Source organism: Trachurus japonicus, chromosome 23 (genome assembly GCF_045865225.1).
Source record: "Trachurus japonicus isolate A0001 chromosome 23, Traja_1.0".
Classification (NCBI taxonomy): domain Eukaryota; kingdom Metazoa; phylum Chordata; class Actinopteri; order Carangiformes; family Carangidae; genus Trachurus; species Trachurus japonicus.
In genome coordinates, this window is record NC_140929.1 from 2481044 (window position 1) to 2498284 (window position 17241).

Here is a 17241-nt window from a genome sequence, read left to right on the forward strand (position 1 = left end):
AACTAACAAAAAGTAAATGCAGACTATCTGCAAGCTATCTGTATATATATGTATCAATTTATCTAATCTGTATATAAATATGTACATAAAGTGTTGTAATTATATTCCAACTCCGCGTTCTTCTTGGTCATCGCCGCTGCCACCGCCACCCCCCGCCCCCCAACCACACCACCACAAATAGATGCCTGTCCTGTGGGAAACACTGAGCCTCTATATAATCATCACAATGAGATTATTATAAACTGTATCGATGGAAGTGAGGGAACTTAAAGTGACACTGTGGGAATCATCATTTCCTCTTGTTTCATTACACAAACACTGTTCACTTATCACGCTGGATCACATCACGACGTATTTGGACAGCTGCTGCAGCTCTCTCTAATTCACACATTTATTATCCTTTTTGCCGACTCGGAACATCACAATAATCTGAAATGAGTCTCACCGCCCGTAGATTTTTATTAGGGCTGTCAGAGTTAACGCGTTAATCGCAATGTGATTAATTTAAAAAATTAACGCGATTACATTTTTTAATCGCTGTTAATCGCGGCCCATTTTGTCCTCTGTCTGCTGGACTGGAGGACTGGAGTGTGGGACCTCCAGTCCAGTAGGTGGCGGTAAGCCACCTTCAAGTTGGTTGCTACACAAATATACACAGTCTAACATATATCCACAGCTCCATCCATTCATTTTTTGACGGCTTTGTTGTCAACAAATGCACATGGCCAGGCAGAGGCGTAGCAAAGTAAAGGGCAATTTCCACTGGATGCAATTCGTTTCAATTCTGTGTGAGTTTCATGCATCATGTGTTATGATTAGGTACTAGGCCTGCTAGGTCTGGTCTAAAAGTTGTTTGTCTAGAGATTATAACACTTTGGAGTGTTGAAAGTCCAAAGCGCCATATATAATATTTTTAATAGAGATTAATCGCGAGTTAACTATGGAAAAAATGCAATTAATCGCGATTAGAAAAATGTAGGCTATCGTTTGACAGCCCTAATTTTTATACATGAGGAAAAGTACGTGGAAAGTGGCGTACGCACACATTTCCTGTGTACGCATGGTTTATACTACATTTGGCCCCTGGTCTGGACCCAGTTCCTTAACGCCGTGCCTTGACCTGGACCCGGTCTCAGACTCACCTCGGTCTGGACCAGGGCCCAGAACCAGAACCAGGACGAGCAGTGACAAAACCGTCAGAGAAGACGCTGGTATAACTGGGACACAGGAAGCGGTTTGATTGACAGCAGCTCTAGGTGAGCATTCCTCAGCCCTGATTGGAGGGAGGGAGGGTCCTTCCTTCCTTCCTTTCTTCCTTCCTTCCTTACGGACACTCACCCCCTCCACCCCCTCTACCACCTCTACTGCCCCGCCCCAAAACATGAGGGCACATACCTATTGTTCAAGTGTGTGTGTGTGTGTGTGTGTGTGTGTGTGTGTGTGTGTGTGTGTGTGTGTGTGTGTGTGTGTGTGTAGGTGTGATATTTGTGTGTGTGTGTGTGTGTGTCTGTGTAGGTGTGATATTAGTCGTCCTTGAGGTTGTCGGCCTTTGACCTTAAGCCCCTCCCACACACTAAAACAGCTTCCTGGTTCAGCAGGAAATAAAACACGGGTTGTTTTAGAAGGTGTTTCTGTTTCCTAGCAACTTTGAGACGGTTTCCCTATTACACACACACAGACACACAGACACACAGACTCACTGGGTAGTATGGTCTTGTATCTGTTCTTGGTGCCGTGGTTCGGGACGTCCAGCTCCTTGGGGTCGATAAAATTCATGGGAATTTCCTGAAACAAGAAAAAAAAAAAAGAAAACTTTCAGCAAAATAAATAAACTTGGTAGCACTTTACTTGAATAGGTATTCATAAGATTGACATTAACAGCTGTCATAACCATCAATGAATACTTATGACAGCTGTGGTTAAGTGTCATTCGGTAAGTTATGTCACTTTTGATGCAAAGTTGAAGAAGGAAAGAAAGAAAGAAAGAAAGAAAGAAAGAAAGAAAGAAAGAAAGAAAGAAAGAAAGAAAGAAAGAAAGAAAGAACGAAGGAGAGAAAGAAAGAAAGAACGAAGGAAAGAAAGAAAGAAAGAAAGAACGAAGGAAAGAACGAAAGAAAGAACGAAGGAGAGAAAGAAAGAAGGAAAGAAAGAAAGAACGAAGGAGAGAAAGAAAGAAAGAACAAAGGAAAGAAAGAAAGACAGAAAGAAAGAAAGAAAGAAAGAAAGAAAGAAAGAAAGAAAGAACGAACGAAGGAGAGAAAGAAAGAAAGAAGGAAAGAAAGAACGAAAGAACGAAGGAAAGAAAGAAATAAAGAACGAACGAACGAAAGAAAGAACGAAAGAACGAAGGAAAGAAAGAAAGAAAGAATGAACGAAGGAGAGAAAGTAAGAAAGAAAGAAAGAAAGAATGAACGAAGGAGAGAAAGAAAGAAAGAACGAAGGAAAGAAAGAAAGAAAGAAAGAACGAAGGAAAGAACGAAGGAAAGAAAGAAGGAGAGAAAGAAAGAAGGAAAGAAAGAAAGAACGAAGGAGAGAAAGAAAGAAAGAACAAAGGAAAGAAAGAAAGACAGAAAGAAAGAACGAAGGAAAGAAAGAAAGAAAGAACGAACGAAGGAGAGAAAGAAAGAAAGAAGGAAAGAAAGAAAGAAAGAACGAAGGAAAGAAAGAAATAAAGAACGAACGAAGGAAAGAAAGAAAGAACGAAAGAACGAAGGAAAGAAAGAAAGAAAGAAAGAATGAACGAAGGAGAGAAAGTAAGAAAGAAAGAAAGAATGAACGAAGGAGAGAAAGAAAGAAAGAAAGAACGAACGAACGAACGAACGAACGAACGAACGAAAGGAAAGAAAGAAAGAAAGAAAGAAAGAAAGAAAGAAAGAAAGAAAGAAAGAAAGAAAGAAAGAAAAATGCAAAGTTGACATTGTTTGAGATGTTTTTGTTCTGACAACTTGACATAAAGACAGTTTAAACTGTCATAGCAGACCTAATGGACAAACTTTAAAAAATATGTCAAGTTCTCATAACAAGGAACATCTCAAACAATGTCAACTTTGCATCAAAAGTGACATAACTTACCGAATGACACTTTATGACAGCTGTTATGTCAATCTTATTAACACCTATTCAAGTAAAGTGTTACCATAAACTTTATTAAAAGTGTGTGTGTGTGTGTGTGTGTGTGTGTGTGTGTTGCGTACGGTGAACTCGGCGTGCAGCTTGTGTGTGTTGACGACGACATCTCTCAGCTGTTGCCTCGTCAGCGGTCGCCGGGCCGACAGCAGGTACTCCCTCGCCGCCGACTCCCGGGGCGTCACCACGGCAACGCTGAGGGGCTCCACGGCGCCGAGGGCCGACATGTCCAAGACCAGAGAGACGTTAGAGCCCCGTCTGGAGGAGGAGGAGGAGGAGGAGGAGGAGGAAGAGGAGGAGGAGGAGGAGGAGGAGGAGGAGGAAGAGGAGGAGGAGGAGGAAGAGGAGGAGAGGAAGAAGAGGAGGAGGTGGAGGAGGAAGAAGGAGGAGGAGGAGGAGAAGAGGAAGAGGAAGAGGAGGAGGAGAGAGGTGGAGGAGGAGGAGGAGGAGGAGGAGGAGGAAGAGGAGGAGGAGGAGGAAGAGGAGGAGGAGGAGGAGGAGGAGGAGGAAGAGGAGGAGGAGGAGGAAGAGGAGGAGAGGAAGAAGAGGAGGAGGTGGAGGAGGAAGAAGGAGGAGGAGGAGGAGAAGAGGAAGAGGAAGAGGAGGAGGAGAGAGGTGGAGGAGGAGGAGGAGAAGAGGAAGAGGAGGAGGAGATGAAGACAAAGAAGGAGGAGGAGAAGAAGGAGGAGGAGAAGAGGAAGAGGAGAAGAGGAAGAGGAGGAGGAGAGAGGTGGAGGAGGAGGAGGAGGAGGAAGAGGAGGAGGAGAGAGGAGGAGAAGGAGAAGAGGAGGAGGTGGAGAGAGGAGGAGGAGAAGAAGAAAAAAAGAAGAAGGAGGAGAAGGAGGAGGAGCAGGAGGAGGAGGAGGAAGAAGAGAGGAGGAGGAGGAGGAAGAGGAGGAAGAGGAGAAGAAGAAAAAGAAGGAGGAGGAGAAGAGGAGAAGACAAAGAAGAAGGAGAGGAGGAGTAGAAGAAAAAGAAGGAAGAAGGAAAATGAGAAGGAGAAAAAGAAGAAAAAGAGGGAAAAGGAGGAGGAGGAGGAGGAGTAGAAGAAGAGAAAGAAGAAGGAGGAGGAGAAAATGAAGAAGAAAAACAAAGGAGGAAGAGGAGGAGAAGAAAAAGAAAAAAGGAGGAGAAGATGAAGAAAAAGAAGGAGGAAGAGAAGAAGATGAAGAAAATATGTTAGAGGCCGTTGACTCAGGAGAAGGAGGATAAAGTTGGAGGTCGACTCTGTGACTCAGCTGGAGAAGGAAACTTCTCCTTCTCCTCCAGATGACATCATCTACTCCTCCGTCATCCTCTCATCCGTCACTAAGGTGTTTCTGCTTCTTTTCTTTTCTCTTTAAGTCTGATCTCATTGGGAACGTGATTCACACATCACAGCATTACATCAAGTTCCTGCTCCACCTGAGAACATGAAACTGAACTCCCAGAGAAAGAAAGAAAGAAAGAAAGAAAGAAGGAACAAAAGAAAGAAAGAAGGAAAGAAAGAACGAAGGAAAGAAAGAAAGAAAGAAAGAAAGAGGTACCTCCCTCATCACCTGTATCATGTTCATCTGAAAACCAACCTCCATTTTTCCTTCAGTTTACATAAAGAAAACTAAATAACTAATGATAAATAAATAAATAAATAAATAAATTATAAGAGTAAACACATATAAAGAGGAAAAGTAAAAATGGATCATTTTTCTTTCCTTTTCTCTTTTACTTTAACATTTATCATGAGTCAGGTTGTCAGGATTTGATGCCAAACGACACACAACCATTTATAAAAATGTTATCTCAATCTCAGCTTTTCAAATTTTTTTTCTCAACTATATAAAAACTCTGGTAACACATTACAATAAGGGTCCCTTAATTAAAGTTAGTTAGTACATTATTAAGCATTAATATATAAACTAATGTGTTAATTAATGCTGAGTAATGCATACATAATGATAACTAATTACATTATTCAACTTTTATTATTACTTAATTAATGTTTACTACTCAAAGTTAGTTAATAAATTATTAACTTCTTACTAATAGGCTACATTAATTAATGTGTTTCCTAATCCTAAGTAATACATGATAATGATTGTTAATATATCTTAAAACGGTTAATTAATGCTTAATAATGTACTAAGTAATGTTAATTAAGGGACCCTTATTGTAAAGTGTTACCACAACTCTAAAACAAGAACATGAGAGCAGAGGAAACACTCCTTCAATGTTCAGCTCAACAAGGAATTTGTATTTGAACCGTTTCTTTCTTCTGATTTGATGTTTTTTATTTTCATTTAAAGAAAAAAACCCAAACAGAAAACACTGTGTTTCTGTTTTTTAGTTGAAAAGCAGAAAAACAAACCGTCTGAATGTAAACAGACTTGTCACATGAACTCATCACGTTAACACATGTTCTCTCCAGTGACACACACACACACACACACACACACACACACACACACAAAGACAAGGTGAGCTTTGATGGGTGTGTGTGTGTAGGTGGAGTGTCGTCTCGCTACGTGTCAACCCGCTTCCTCTGCAGGACGCTGTTTCTTCCTATTCGTCTGATTGCTGATTGGCTGCCATCCAGTAGTGGACACACACACACACACACACACACACACACAGACACACACACACACACTAAAGAGACACAGACACCAAGAAAAACATCCTGTTCTCACTCTGAAATCTTCCTCTCTTACCTTCAGAGACACAGTTTGTTCTCCGCTTCGCACTTGAACGCCCCGGCCCCTGTCTGATGTAACCAGAACAAAATGGCCGCCGCCGCCGCGTTCTTCTTCTAACCCGTTAACGGAAGAGTCACGAGCTGCAGATAACAGCTAAAGAGGCCGAGGCCCAGATAAAGATGTTTTCTTTTCACTTATGAAAACGACTTAAGAAGGAAACGAGGCGACGCTCAGAAACGAACTCTGAGATAATAACACAACGTTACCACACAGAGTTGTTTTAGAGGGAAATTCATGCAAAACCACTGATGCGCGTTGCCTTCAGGGACAGTTTTTCATCAATCAGTCTCTGTATTTCCCTCTAAAACAACTCTGTGTGGTAACGTTGTGTTATTATCTCATAGTGTGGTGAATGTGCAGGTCACAACTTGTCCACCAGAGCGTTGTGGAGTTGTTGGATTGTGTATTTGATGAGTTTGATGAGGGAAACCAAGAAATCCCATGAGCCTCCGTAGCGTAGCTCTGAGCAACTCGCAGCTCTGCTCCGCCGTTCTAAAAATAGCTTGCACCGACAATTAAAGGTAACGAACCTACTGCTATCACTATAGGGATTATGGCAATGAATGGGCCAATTTGCCAAAATGTTGAACTATCCCTTTAATAAATAAATATGTTAATTATCTTTAATATAAACATGGAGAGCAGTGATGTAACATTCAGGTGATTAATGAGCGTGGGAAACGGAAAAAAAAAAAGTAGGTGAAGGACGCTAATGTACACTTCCCTGACAAGGACGCCTCCCTTCATATAAACATCACACACACACACACAGGCAGCACTGATAGACACACACACACACACACACACATACATACAGACACACACACACACACATACATTGTTTATGGAGGAAACCTATCTCAATGTGATCCTCAAGTGCTGATATTGTAACACACACACACACACACACACCTCCATTTAAAGCCTCCTCGTCGACACGTACGCAGGTCGACACCTGCCTGCTCCAACAATCAGAGCTCAGAGGTCGCTGTTCTTTCTCACAACACAAACACTCACTGTTCTTCCGCCGCTTCATCTGGACAGAATCAGCGATAACGACGTTCAAACGTTACGAAACTTAACCTACAGGTTTCGTAACGTTTGAATCCGCTGTTTCTTTTGCCTCCTTCTGGGGATTCCCGATGGGAACTGATTAAAAGCTCAGACAAGAAACAGAGGAGGACAGTGAACTAACCGCAAACGCTCTGCTGTCCCACTATTTTCACAGACAGTGAACTAACCGCAAACACTCTGCTGTCCCACTATTTTCACAGACAGTGAACTAACCGCAGACGCTCCGGTGTCCCACTATTATCGCAGACAGTGAACTAACCGCAAACGCTGCGGTGTCCCATTTTTATCGCAGACAATGAACTAACCGCAGACAGTTAACTAACTGCAGATGCTCCGGTCTCCCATTTTTATCACCGACAGTGAACTGACCACAGACGCTCCGCTGTCCCACTGTTATCGCAGACAGTGAACTAACCACAGACAGTAAACTAACTGCAGACGCTCTGCTGTCCCACTATTAATGCAGACATTGAACTAACCACAGACAGTGAACTAACCACAGACAGTGAACTAACCGCAGACGCTCCGATGTCCCACTATTATCGCAGACATTGAACTAACCACAGACAGTGAACTAACCACAGACAGTGAACTAACCGCAGACGCTCCGATGTCCCACTATTATCGCAGACAGTGAACTAACCGCAAATGCTCCTATGTCCCACTGTTATCGCAGACAGTGAACTAACCACAGACGCTCCGGTGTCCCATTTTTATCATAGACAGTGAACTAACCGTAGACGCTCCAGTGTCCCACTGTTATCGCAGACAGTGAACTAACCGTAGACACTCTGCTGTCCCACTATTATCGCAGACAGTGAACTAACCACTGACGCTTCGGTGTCCCATTTTTATCACAGACAGTGAACTAACCACAAACGCTCCGCTGTCCCATTTTTATCGCAGACAGTGAACTAACCGTAGACACTCTGCTGTCCCACTATTATCGCAGACAGTGAACTAACCACTGACGCTCTGTTGTCCCACTTTTATTACAGACAGTGAACTAACCACAGACGCTCCACTGTCCCATTGTTTTCACAGACAGTGAACTAAGCATCACTCACCTTTCCTGCAGCCCAGCGGCCGGTTTCATCCTGAAGGGGGAGGGGCAGGGCTTGAGCTCGTTACTGGCCGTCACCGGGGCAACGCTGGCGAAGACGGAGGGGGCGTGGTTAGGGTTGCCGTTGACAACGGGGGAGCTGAGAGAGGAGGAGACGCAACAATCGTGTCACAACAAACGTGTGAAAGTCGAGTCGTCGCTTCACGAGTCGTCAAAGTGAAGTGAAGTGACGTCACCTGTCGTTGTGTTAACAGTTACCTGGGCAACGGGACGACGGGCGGAGCGAGGCGGCGGCAGGCTGTGATTGGCTGCTGCTGGGGAGTGGGCGTGGCTACAGCTGGAGGGAGCTCAGCCTGGACCATGCTGCTTCCTGACGTCACCACCTGGAGGCCACAAAGACGCCGTCGTCATGACAACAACAACAACAACAAGTTTTACACGTTAAAGGGATACGCCAACATTTTTTTTTTAACGTGTCTTCTTGCCTCACTCCCGAGTCCATGACCAGCAGATAGACACCATCCTTTCGACTGTGCGTGCAGTAACCATGGAGATAGAGCCGTATCGCCCGTAATTAGCTTAGCTCAAACACTGGAAGTGTATGGGTAGTGTTAGCCTGCCTCCTACCCGAGCCAAAGCTGACTTCATTTTAGCTCTAAACTCTGTAAATATATCACTTTATCCACATTTCAAACATGTTTAGGTGAGAAAGTAGCCGTTTAGATCAGCAGTGTGTCGTTAATTTGTCTAAATACCAGCTGTTAACAATTTTGTTCGGACGAATTTGGCGCTACTCAAGCTAGCTGTTGTGACCAACGCACTTCCGGTTACTTTCACAAAATAAAACACCCGTTGCCCTTTACATCCAGAAAACCATGAGGATAGAATTTGTGCTTTTACTTTGAAACAGGAAGCTAACCTACCCTCGATGTAGCTAGCTTGAACCAAAATAAAGCGTCTTTGCTTGAACCCTCCGTTTTGACCGATCTCGTCCCGTTAGCGGCATTTGACCGCTCAAGATGCCTTACCGGAGAGTTTTGTCAGCTCTGAGACGGAAGATCGGCCCGCCGGTTTCCCTTTAGAGTTGCTGAAGAGTTTCTCTGATGACTTTAGGTGGAGGCAGGCTAACACTACCCATACACTTCCAGTGTTTGAGCTAAGCTAATTAGCGACTTTAGATGGAGGCAGGCTAACACTACACTTCCAGTGTTTGAGCTAAGCTAATTAGCGACTTTAGGTAGGAGGCAGGCTAGCACTACCCATACACTTCCAGTGTTTGAGCTAAGCTAATTACGGGCGATACGGCTCTATCTCCCTCGTTACTGCACGCACAGTCGAAAGGATGGTGTCTATCTGCTTGTCATGGACTTGGGAGTGAGGCAAAACATGAAAAAAAATGTTGGCGTATCCCTTTAAAAGTCAAAACAGCTCTGGTGGCGGGCGCCGACCTTGGTGCCCTTTGACCTCTGGGCGGAGTCTGGAGAGGCGGTTGGGGTCCGGTGGAGGTCGGGGGGCGGAGCTTTCAGCTGTCTGTCAGAAACCTGGACTTTCTCCTTCAGTCGGTACAAAACCTGGAGAGAAGAGAAGAAGAATTCGAAATTAAAGAGGAACTAAACCCCTAAACCACTTTTTTCTGCTGAAAACAAATGTATTTGGGTATAAGGTAGTGTTGTCAGTTGATTCTGGTCCAACTTTTGACATTTTAGTCAAAATATTTCAATTTGGTGTATTTTGTAGTAAAAATGTAGAGTGACTGCCCTCTATGGGTTGAAACACAGCTATTACAATCGAATTTTTCTATTGGCTGAGATGGAGGCAGATGACGTTTTGGAGGCAGCTTTCGTCACCGGCCACCAGCTCCCCGGCCAATCAGCACCGGCTGCTGCCTGCCGCTAACGGTTGCTAGGCGCTCTAGCTGCTCTGCTGCGGCTAACGGCTGCTAACAGCTGCCTGAACGGGAATCGTTAGTGCGGCCGGCGCTAACGAGCCGTTAACGAGCTAACGAGCCGTTAACGAGCCGGCGGATCAGCTGTAGATGCTGTGTCACGGCTCTGGCGTCCTCTCCTAGTAGTGTCCACGCTACTAGTGCTGAGTCGCTCGTTAGTAGCTCGTTAGCGCGAGCAGAAGTGTCGATGTGTGTTTATTACTTTTTTTTCTCTTTTGTGTGATTTCGCGGGTGTGAATGGAGCGCAGGGGGGAGGGGGGATCGGAGAGTGCTCCTGAGTCCCGCCCATAATCAAGGCATTTTTTGAATTTCAAGCTTAGAGCACGTCATCCAAAACGGAGGGGTTTAGTTCCCCTTTAATCGATCGGTGTCGCAGCTTAAAGAGTCCGGGTAGGAACCAGAACCAAAGAGGAACCAAAGACCAGAATGTCCAAAATGATCCACTTGTCGATCGAATTATCTAAATAGCGATAAAAATATGAAAAATAACGCCGGTTCAAGTGTGTTTTCCATCTCAGACCTTTAAATCAAATAAAAAGCCGTGTGTAATGACATCATGTGCTGTTTTGTGATCATATCGGTGTATGGAATTCTTTTCTTCCATTCATTTTTGTACTAAATCGCAAAACATCTTTAACCGACTATCCGAGGTCGGGCTGCGAACAGGCCCAGAGTGACGAGCTGCTGGAATCGTTGCAATTTGAATTTCGTTTGTACCTTGGTTTAAATGACAATAAAGGTATTCAATTCAATTCAATTCTTTATAACTTATACTAACTAACAGTTAAGTTAAGTTATACTCGGCTAAAGGCTGGTGCTTATAATGCACACCGTGGCGTTAACACAGTGCGTTCGCATTAACTTTGTATCGATCAAGAGAAAACTTGTTATCGATATTCATGATATTTAATGTTTCCATAAGAAAGTTTTAATTTGATATTCCTGAATGTGAATAAAAAAAACGTGCGGATGGAAACATGGTTAATGTCTCTGAATCGGGGACTTTTTCCTGGATCAAAACACTTGACGTCCAATCACATTTTATTTTGATAAATGTTTTTGTCTGTTTTTATGTTGTGCAGCACTTTGGGCAAATGAGGTTGTTTTTAAATGTGCTATATAAAAACAATTTGAGTTGAGTTTGAGGATTAAAAGATAACAGTATGTTGTTTATATTCAAGAGATTCAAGATTCAAGAGAGTTTATTTGTCAAATACATTAATACAAGATCATTGCAGTGAGATGATGTGTGCATGTACTCCAATGACTTGGAGAACATGGAAAACATGAATAGAAAATAATAAAAGTGTTGTTTCTTCATTGCTTCGGGTCAAAAAACTGGAAAATATTTGTTCTGTTCTGTTTTGTTTTGGCTCCTTCTCAGTTTTTGTTCTTTGTTTTTATCAGTAGGATTTGATTTTACAGGCTGAACCCCGATCAGTGAAGATTCAGCTCACAGAGAGAGGATACAGACGGATCTATAAGGTCAGTGAACGCCTCACGGTGTTATTCTGTGTGCAACAGCTCCCTCAGGTGGACGAAGTGTCGCACTACAACTGAGAAACAGTTCTCTGGGTTTCTACTCAACTGTGTTTTTGTATTTGTAGTAAATTTGTAGTTTTTGATTGATGATGTGTAACTTTTTATTTTAATATTCCCGCTCCTTTTATTCCTTTATTTTAATTTAATTTTAGGTAACGACCTCCATGTGATGTCTGTAATATTTAACATACGTTCACACATTATACTAGTACATACTATACTATACATCTAGAGCAGTCTAGTGACTGATAAAAAACAAACAAACTGATAAATATTTTTTAAACTAATCCTTTAAAAAAAATAATAATAATAATTATGATTAAAAACACCACACACAATCTTAAACAACTGTATTCTATACTTTCAATTTCTCAAATATAAATTGAGTTCAAATAAAATGCTGCAAAAACTCAAAATCTTACTAAGAATATTTGTCTTATTTTTAGTCAAAATGCCTAATTTCTAGTCAAAACTAATCTCATTCTACTTAAAATAAGACTCATCACATAAAAAGCAGCTTGTTTTTAGACACTTTTTACTTCTTTCAAGCAGATTTTCACTTGAAATAAGTAGAAAAATCTGAAGTTTTTCTTCCTTATTACAAGAACAAAAAACTTGCTTTCACTGGCAGATTTTCCTACTCATTTCAAATGAAAATGTATTTGAAACAAGTGAAAATGATCTAAAAACAAGTTAATTTTTAGGTGATGAGTCTTATTTGAAGTAGAAAGAGTTTAGTTTTGACTAGAAATTAGACATTTTGACAAGAAATAAGACAAATATTCTTGGAAAGATTTTGAGTTTTTGCAGTGTAAAAATATCTGAGCTGGCGCATCTTGATTGACGGCCGCGATCACGCGACTGCACACGTCAAAATGGGGTCACGAGCCAAAAAAGGTTGGGAACGCCTGATCTAGTGTGTGTGTGTGTGTGTGTTTCAAGGCCAGGTCATGATGACCTTTGACCACAGACACAAATTGGCTAAAGGCAGGTCGGACTGTCTCAGCCAATCAGAGCGGCCGAGGCGGAAGGAGGTTTAGCGGCATGTTGCATGATGTCAGCGCTTATGCTGATCTGCATGTGTGCGCACGCGTGTGTGTGTGTGTGTGTGTGTGTGTGTTGCATTTTACCATCAAGCAGGTGATGACGATGACGAAGATGGTGAAGAAGAGGACGACGGCGTAGAAACCCTCTCTGCTCCACACATGGTCTCTCTGTTCGCCCTGCAGCACGTTCTTCTGCAAACAGGAAGGAAAATATAACGATTTAATTTAAAAAACACATAATAAACACTGGAGACACATCTGGAGCTGCTGTGACTGAACATCTGGAAAGATCCTCTCCTCTGCTGCAGCAAGAAGAAACATTAAGTAACATTTTGAGGTTAGAATCAAATTCTATTCATTTACACACTTAGTAATTCTATTAAAGTTAGCATATACCCAGTTAGCTTCATCCCTGTCCGATACCGAGTCGCTGTAGCGTCCAGGCTGCAGAGGACGAGTTATAATCTGATTTAATGTAAACACAGCTTGTGGGTAACAGTTCATATGTAGCTGCTTGCTAGTTCACATTATTCATCCGACCAATCACAGCAAGACCAGGAATTAAACAGATGAAATGCTACTGTTAGCCACGTAGCTGTAGCGAAAAAAACTAAGAAACAGCTGCATTACTGAACAAGATGGGACGTTAAACCTGAAACCTTGAAAAATACTGTAACATCACTGAATAACATCTAAATTATTTTTTTCTGTTCTGGTGATATGACCTTTTTTCTTTTTTTTCAAATTTGGCAGATTATTACTTTTAAAGGGATACGCCAATATCATCCTTTAGACTGTGCGTGCAGCAACGAGATAGAGCCTGTATCGCCCGTAATTAGCTTAGCTCAAATGCTGGAAGTGTATGGGTAGTGTTAGCCTGCCTCCACCTAAAGTCATCAGAGAAACTCTTCAGCAACTCTAAACAGAAACCGGCGGGCCGATCTTCGTCTCAGAGCTGACAAAACGCTCCCCCCGGGTAAGGCATCTTGAGCGGTCAAATGCCGCTAACTGGGACGAGATCGGTTCAAAACGGAGGGTTCAAGCGAAGACGGTTTATTTTGGTTCAAGCTAGCTACATCGAGGGTAGGTTAAGCTTCCTATTTTCAAAGTAAAAGCACTAATTTCTATCCTCATGGTTTATCTGTTAAAGGGGCAAAAACGGGTGTTTTATTTTGTGAAAGTAACCGGAAGTGCGTTGGTCACAACGGCTAGCTTGAGTAGCGCCGAATTCGTCTGAACAAAATAGTAAACAGCTGGTATTTAGACAAATTAACGACACACTGCTGATCTAAACGGCTACTTTCATCCCAAACCCCTAAACATGTTTGAAATGTGGATAAAGTGATATATTTACAGAGTTTAGAGCTAAAATGAAATCAGCTTCTGACTCGGGTAGGAGGCAGGCTAACACTACCCATACACTTCCAGTGTTTGAGCTAAGCTAATTACGGGCGATACGGCTCCATCTCCATGGTTACTGCACGCACAGTCGAAAGGATGGTGTCTATCTGCTGGTCATGGACTCAGGAGTGAGGCAAGACACAAAAAAAAAAATGTTGCCGTATCCCTTTAACATACGAATAGAGCAACCAAACGGCATTAAATGAAAAAACAAAAAACAGACATATTGTATGGTATAATGTCTCTGCTCTGGTGTTTCTGGAGATGTAGAAGAAAACATGAACAAGAAGAAGAGGAAGCAGCAGCAGCAGCAGTCGGGTGTTGTTGGACTCGTTGCCTCGGCGACGAGCTCAGCTGCCGTGCCGGAGCAGCGGCCTCTGATTTGTTACAGTAATATTATCACAGTGGAGCTGTCGCGTCTCTCAGTAATAATATTAATCTGATGTATAAAGCCGCTCCGCTGCTCCGGGCTGATCGATGGGACTTTAATACTTCCATTAAACTTTCAGCAGCAGCGCTCTGCTCTCTAATAATCCCAATCCATCCTCTCGTCTGTCTCCACGGGGACTAACGAGGCTGCTTAACGAGCCGCGGTTACCAGGGAGACGGACGAAGCAGCAGCCGCGTTACAGTTACAGTAACACTCTTCAAACACACACACACACACACACACACACACACACCTCAGTAGAGACCTCGGTGATGCCGAAGTGTCCCAGGTGGCGGTGAAGGACGCGGACGTTCAGTGATTGGATGACTTCCTCAGCGGGGCGGGGCTCCGAGGCGCCCGGCCTATCAGAGGACACGAAGAGCTCGATGCCGTTCTTCTCCTCCTGCAAGAGCCAATCAATCAATCAATCAATCAATCAATCAATCAATGCTTTTAAAAGGTACTTACACTGCAAAAAATCTTACCAAGAATATTTGTCTTATTTGTAGTCAAAATGCCTAATTTCTAGTCAAAACTAATCTCATTCTACTTAAAATAAGACTCATCACATTAAAAAGCAGCTTGTTTTTAGACACTTTTTACTTCTTTCAAGCAGATTTTCACTTGAAATAAGTAGAAAAATCTGACAGTGAAAGCAGGTTTTTCTTTCTTACTACAAGGACGAAAAACTTACTTTCACTGGCAGATTTTTCTACTTATTTCAAATGAAAATTTATTTGAAACAAGTGAAAATGATCTAAAGACAAGTTAATTTTTACATGATGAGCAGTGCTTTAAGTGGGCCGGTACTCACCGGTACGGAGTACCGGCACTTCTAGATTTTAACCCCCGGCGTACCGGGACTTTTTACGGCGTACCGGGGACAGTACGGGGTTGGAGTCTGGAACTACTCTTGTCCTGTTTCTCATTCTCTCTGACCGATTTGTGATAGTGATGCCTCTTTCACCCTGAGCGCCACGGTTCTGTTGCACTTGTTCTCCGCTGCTCCTCTGTCTCTCACTGAGGGGCGGGGCTGCCGGCGCGTTGTGCGCTCTCTCATCCATGTCTCTCTCACATGCACGTACGGAGCGCACGCCGCTGCCTCGTCATTAGTTTAAACTCCATGTGTCCAGACGAGATGTGAATGTGGAAGCGACTAAAAACCTTCGTGAGTTACAGTGTTAATAGCCATTTACCATGACTTTCCAGAGGTAGCCCTTACCAATAAGTTGCCTTGCACTTACTGTATTCAACATGCTTAAATGTGAGTCATTATTTCCCAAAATGGCTTAATCCTACTCGTTAACAAGAGCAGTGTAAAATGTAAGCTCTTTCTGAGAAACACTGTGACACTGTTTGCTGTCGGGGCTTGTTAGAACAATGACTGCTGTCTGTGTGGAGGCTGTTTTATTTAGCCACAAATCACAAAAATTTCTTGATTTTAGTGAAAATTTTAATTTGGCAATAATTTAGGACAGCCAAATATTAGGGATGGATAGAGATACTTTATGAAGTGGGTAAAACTTTAAAATAACAAATACTGATTCATTTGTCGTCTTCATATATTATTCACAGATGGACTTTTTTACAAGAAAATGCTTTTTAAAAATCTTTATGGAAAGTTCATATTGAACGTTTTTCTTTTTTTAATCAAATTCATATTTTGAATGTAAAGTAGCCTGTCACTTAATGATGTGCTGGTATCGACCGCCCACCGCCTAATTTACCAGCCAACAGCTGAAAAGGGGAGTACCGGCACTTATTTTTTCCCACTTAAAGCACTGATGATGAGTCTTATTTTAAGTAGAAAGAGTTTAGTTTTGACTAGAAATGAGACATTTTGACAAGAAATAAGACAAATATTCTTGGAAAGATTTTGAGTTTTTGCAGTGTAAGTATCCAAAAGTACATGCTTTTAAATTTACTTCAAGTAAAAGTATAGGAGTAAGAGTAAATTTCTTATTCTTTACATCAATGAATTACTATAATTTTTCCTAAATGAATGTAAGGAGCTTTTAACTCTTGTTTCTGAGAATTAACTCTTTGAAACCAGCTGCACTGATGTTCAATAGTGTGTGTGTGTGTGTGTGTGTGTGTGTGTGTGTGTGTGTGTGTGTCTCACATTGAGCCGGTGGATGTGGACTCGTCCTGCAGGAACTCCCAGCGCCGCGGCGACGCCCTCCCGAAACCACCGAAGAAGACTGACGTTCAGCCTCCGCACGTCCACAGCCAGGTACTTAGAGCGAGGAGAGGAGATGAGAGAGGACGATTTAGAACGAGAGATGAGGGCGAGACATTAGGAGGTGATTCTGGAGGTGAAGATGTGATTTGTTTGTTTCCTCCTGGTGGTCGCTGCCATTAAAAACACCACAGAGGAACTACAACAACAAAAAGAAGCAGAAGTAGAAAAAGCAAGAAAAACAACAAAAAATAAAAAGAATGAAGAAGAAGAAAAAGAAAGAAGGAGAATTTGAATAAAAAGAAAAAGAAAGAAAGAAGACGAGGTCGTTCATAATAAACTTGTTTGTTCCCACTCTCTACTTATTTTCACGGGAGCGTGCCTATGTTCCCTCAGCCCTATGTTCCCTCTGGACTCTCTCTACCTATCTGGACTCTGTCTATCTGGCTTGTCTAGCCTCTACCTGGTCTTTTTACTAAACTTAACCAACTCCTTTCTTCATTGCCTAAACCCAACCAATGGTGGGACCAAAGGGCTGAGGGAACATAGGGCCTAATTTTCAGTGACAACAAAAGTTAGAAATGAGGGAACATAGGGCTGAGGGAACATAGGGCCTAATTTTCAGTGACGACAAAAGTTAGAAATGAGGGAACATAGAAGGATTGACGGGAACATAGGGATGACCCCATTTTGACGGCCTTAA

At 42.5% G+C, this 17241-nt stretch overlaps 2 protein-coding genes across 2 annotated transcripts in view; one reads left to right on the top strand and one right to left on the bottom strand.

The window, feature by feature from the left end:
• LOC146962289 (histone H2B) overlaps positions 1-453 on the top strand; it is a 200559-nt gene extending 200106 nt beyond the window's left edge. Inside the window, exon 2 of the mRNA XM_085770024.1 lies at positions 440-453. The gene's annotated coding sequence lies outside the window, so the exon portion shown is untranslated. The remainder of the gene's footprint in view (positions 1-439) is intronic.
• Positions 1-17241, bottom strand: part of ptprr (protein tyrosine phosphatase receptor type R) — a 45138-nt gene that overhangs the window by 8703 nt on the left and 19194 nt on the right. The window contains exons 3-10 of the mRNA XM_085770029.1: positions 16482-16595; positions 14613-14762; positions 12613-12720; positions 9444-9566; positions 8254-8378; positions 8000-8134; positions 3195-3384; positions 1701-1785 (exon numbers count right to left, since the gene is read on the bottom strand). Of these exons, the coding sequence (XP_085626155.1) occupies positions 1701-1785; positions 3195-3384; positions 8000-8134; positions 8254-8378; positions 9444-9566; positions 12613-12720; positions 14613-14762; positions 16482-16595 (1030 nt within the window). The remainder of the gene's footprint in view (positions 1-1700; positions 1786-3194; positions 3385-7999; positions 8135-8253; positions 8379-9443; positions 9567-12612; positions 12721-14612; positions 14763-16481; positions 16596-17241) is intronic.